The sequence below is a fragment of the Gouania willdenowi genome, chromosome 12 (assembly GCF_900634775.1).
Source record: "Gouania willdenowi chromosome 12, fGouWil2.1, whole genome shotgun sequence".
NCBI classification, from domain to species: Eukaryota; Metazoa; Chordata; class Actinopteri; order Blenniiformes; family Gobiesocidae; genus Gouania; species Gouania willdenowi.
Genome location: NC_041055.1, coordinates 9336843 through 9341128, shown reverse-complemented (window position 1 = coordinate 9341128; position 4286 = coordinate 9336843). Strand labels below are relative to the sequence as shown.

At 43.9% G+C, this 4286-nt stretch overlaps 1 protein-coding gene across 1 annotated transcript; it reads right to left on the bottom strand.

The window, feature by feature from the left end:
* Positions 1–316: 316 nt before the first annotated feature.
* On the bottom strand, positions 317–2998 carry ier5l (immediate early response 5-like). Its single transcript, XM_028463660.1, has one exon. It carries the CDS (start codon positions 2864–2866, stop codon positions 2066–2068), a length of 801 nt encoding a protein of 266 aa, XP_028319461.1. The 5' UTR covers positions 2867–2998; the 3' UTR covers positions 317–2065.
* Between the last annotated feature and the right edge of the window lie 1288 nt (positions 2999–4286).

Sequence of the window (4286 nt, the reverse complement as noted above, 5' to 3'; positions counted from 1 at the left end):
TGGATAGTAGCGAATAGTTGTACGTCTCTGTGTGTTGATCCTAGAGTCCTGCATAAACACAGAAGATAATAAAAGTCTGAATGACTGTATGTGTGTCTTTTATTGACAGAATTGCCAAATAACCAATTTTGACTGAGATATTTCATCATGTGGATGTCAACATGAGAAAACCCTGAAAGCACTTTTAATGATGGAACTTGCTGTGATAAAAGTTTGAGTAATACTTCGATTAGGATCGTTGTTGCTGTTCGATCAGGTTGTTATAACTTCATATACAAGCATTAAATCACACTGTATTCAAATACCACACAACATATTCAGATTTATATTTTTTTATTAAGATTATCAATTTTTAACAAATATTTTCTTGAACAGTTTTACCCGGTGATATACAATTCATTAAGCACAAAAATACAAGAATAACAACAAAATATGTCGAGAATGGCTGAGTACTCTCTTTATTTTGGTACACATAGTGCTCATATAAAGCTAATGCATGGACTCCGGGGGCTTATGGCTGAATCATGGATTTTGCCTTTTTAAAACAAAAGGACTAAAGATTCTTTTTTTTTTTTTTTTACAAAGTGAAACTCACAAAACCGAGCTGACGTTATGACGCTGTGAAAGGCTCTGAAAGCAATGAGCAATGACTGAGGAAAACAGACGTAAAACCCTGCATAGATGAAGCCATGATGGAGGCATGGTGCTGCAGTGATGAGGCGTGCACACACACACACACACACACACACCAAGGTGTTCGGACTCCATCAGGTCATCTAAGCGGGTTGGTCTGTGCACCTCAAATGTCATTGGGAGTGAAGAACGTGGCGTTTCACATGACAACAAACTGTTCTCTGTGCAAGATCCGTGTGAGGGCGAGGGAGGGGTCACCCCCCCACCCTCAAGACATTCAGTCACTTACTTACAATGTGCTTTCAATTGATCACAAGTAGTGTGCATTGGATTTAAGGCAACAAAGGTCCACTGAACTCATCAGATCTAAGTCACCAAGGGGTTTTTCCCCCCCCCCCACTTTGTGATCAGAAAGGTCTGCACGTCCCATATGGCACCGTCTCCACCTGCCCCCACTGAACTCCTCTTTTTTTTCTTTTTTTTTTTAATAAATAACTTTTGATTTTCTGTAAAAATAGATTTAACTTAAACACCTGGCAGGAGGAGGTGGGGCCACCTGGCTCAGGTGGAACATGTTCAGGTGTGTGTGTGTGTGTGTGTGTCTGTGATGTAGTCTATTGTGTTTTTTTTCCTTCAGCATCATCCCAACAAGTAGAGCCAAACAGATAACAATACACACAACAAATGCTGCTTTACCATACCTGACACTGCATGTGTGTGTGTGTGTGAGGGGGTGGTCAGTGGTAACACATGCTAAACACATGCCCATAGCAACGTGTGTGCCATTACACAGAGGCTCTCAACCAGTGGGTTGGGGTCCAAAAATGGGTCGCAGACCGTGATGTCAATGGATCACAGATCTTGCGCTTTTATTTTGGAAATAAATGTATTCAGGCAGAGTGTTGTGTATTCACACTTTTAACAGTCTGGTACACTTCACTACTTTTAGTAAAGTAGAACTAATTACCAGGTAATTATACTTGTTAATTACAACTTTGGAGAAAAATTATTGGAGTTTTTTTGTTTGTTAAAATGTTTCCACTTTTAGATCAAAATCCAAAATTGACTTTTTGGTTTTATCTTTAAAAAAACATTTTTATTAAATTGTTAAAATGTTCCATTGCTGCTCATCGTCAGTATTCTATGTTATTCTGATTCAATACATTATTTATGTATTTATTGAACATTTATTTTTTTAATTGGGTCGCGACCTGTTCATGAGGGGATGGATGTTGGTTGAGAACCAGTGTGCGTGGATGGAGATGTGAGATTCAGGACCATCACCGTGTTCTGATACCAACTCTCACCGAGGCTTCATTCATTTGGTTGGACATCTGGAAACTTTTTGAAAACCAGGCGTGTGACACCAAAGCGTGCGTGCGTGTGTGCGCGCTGACAGCCTGAGCCAGGTTTCCCTCTTTTAGTAAAGGAGTCAGAAAGCCACGATGGCCCGGGTCCATGCCCCCAGGCTGGCCAGAGCCGGTTTGCTACAGATCTGCTCCAGGTCCGCCTGTCTGCTCAGCAGTCCCGAGAAGCCGGAGCCGAAGATGGAGATGAGGTTGGAGATGTTGGATGTGTCCGTGTATTCCAGGCTGGGCAGGGCGCAGTCCTCGCGTCTGGCTCGTTTCCGTGCGGTGCTAAAATCCGGGACATCCTCCGGGTCGGAGGCGCCACAGCCGAAGTCCCCCTTCCGTTTCCTCTGCGGGGTCTGCGGGTCGCAGCAGCAGTCCTGGTGGAGGTAGCCGTTCTCCACCGTGGTCACCACATGCGTGTCCAGGTCCAGCACGGTGGTTTTGTTGCAGTGCGTGTTGTTGTTGTTCGTGTTGGTGAGGGTGAAGTGTTCGTAGTGAGGAGCCGGCTCCATGCAGCAGCTCCGGTAGAAGCCGGGCTCCGGCTCTTTGACGCAGTCCTCCCGGTGGATCGCAGCGGCTTCCCCGCAGCACGCTGCCCGCTCAAGCTGCTCTTCCTCCCGGTCCTCCGCCTCCACGTCCAGCGGGTTCAGCTCCTGGATCTCGTTGCACACAGTCATCACCTCCTCGTACTGCTGCATCCTGTAGATCTCCGCGTACTTCTCCTTGATGTAGACCTGCCTGGCGTTCCTCAGCACGTAGGACACCAGCAGGTTCTTGTGCAGCTTGATCCCGCCTCTCTGCGTCCTGGAATTGTGGATCTTCATTAGGGAGATGGAGATGAGGCTTTGCGCGTCCACGGCGCACTCCATAGTGTTGATCATGGTGGTGGTCCTCCTTCTCGGACTCTCAGCTATCTCAGCTTTCCAGGAGAGCGCTCCGAGTCCGCTCTGAGGAGCCACATTGGATACAACAGTCCGTACTTCCTTTGGAAGCCAGCAGTCATTGGGAAGCGTCCTGACACACACGCTGAGTTTATACCCAGAACACAGAGCCCGCCCTCAAAGATCACAGCCAATCAGGTGCCTGCGAGCCCCTGAGTGACAGGCGCGAGCTGTGGAATTATGAGCCGGTTGACCAATCAGCGTGAGGCGGTTCCTCTGAGCGATTCAAATTCCAACCAGGCTGTGGAACAGGAATGTCCTCATTTCAAGCTCCTCCAAAAACCTGTTAGTGAGCAGAGCCGAGCTCATAGAACAACACATGTGACACAATTACAATTATAACATTTATCATTTAATACATTTTAGGTTGATATATATATATATTTAATTAATCATTTATAAAGTGACCGAAGCAAAAAATGAATAAATAAATAAAGTGACCAAAGCACTTATATAATTAAAATGTTTTACCCATATCAGGCACCTGAAGCAAAAGAAAAAATACAATTAAATATTTTGATCGTCTCCAGATTTGTTCCAACCACAATGTGTGTAACTTACAATAATGCAAAAATCATTTGTAACATAATTAAAAATGTTGATTACAAAAACTGAATTTGCATTGACGCATCTTTTAATGTTGTCAATTCATGATAAAATCAAGCCGGCAGCCGCTTTCTGGTGAAGCGTCAAGCTGCAGCCGCTACAAACCACGCCCCCTACAAAATACGCCCTATCGATCCCCCTGATCCAATAACTGGACATGAACCTTTCCACTCACCATAACCGCTACCACCTCTACTTCCTGGCTAAATTCGAGGAAAAATTGAAAAATTGTTTCACCGTCGCACATGTGGGCGTTTTGTCGCACATGTGGGCGTTTTTTTTAACGGCTCAGTGCATTGTTCACATTGAAAAATTGGTTGGGTGGGCTTGGTTTGTTGTCACTTGTATTGTACCTGCTCCTGCAGTTGGGTATTATTGGCTTTCTGCTTCATTTTTCCTGCAGTACCATACATGAACTGTTGGCCGCAGTGTTGCGTCATCATTTACTTTGTGAAGAAGAATTGCGCAACAGAAGAAGACAACGGTCACATGACTTGAATGCCAAAAAACAACTTGTGTTTTTCAAAAGAACAACAAATGAATTCATATATATTTTGTACAGTCACTGTGTTCTATGACACTTAAATATTTATATAGTATGTACATTATATTAGGAATTTTATTTTTTCGAATGGATTTGGGAAAGCTGTAATGAAAACTTTTGATCACTTGGGGAAATTCTCCCCCGCATATGCTTATCTCATAAAACTTCACATGATCTCACTATATCTAATCTCATTTTACCTTCCTGTAG

Bases quoted from the DNA above. Each gene is read 5' to 3' on its own strand.
- ier5l (XM_028463660.1), bottom strand. From the start codon at position 2,866: ATGATCAACACTATGGAGTGCGCCGTGGACGCGCAAAGCCTCATCTCC.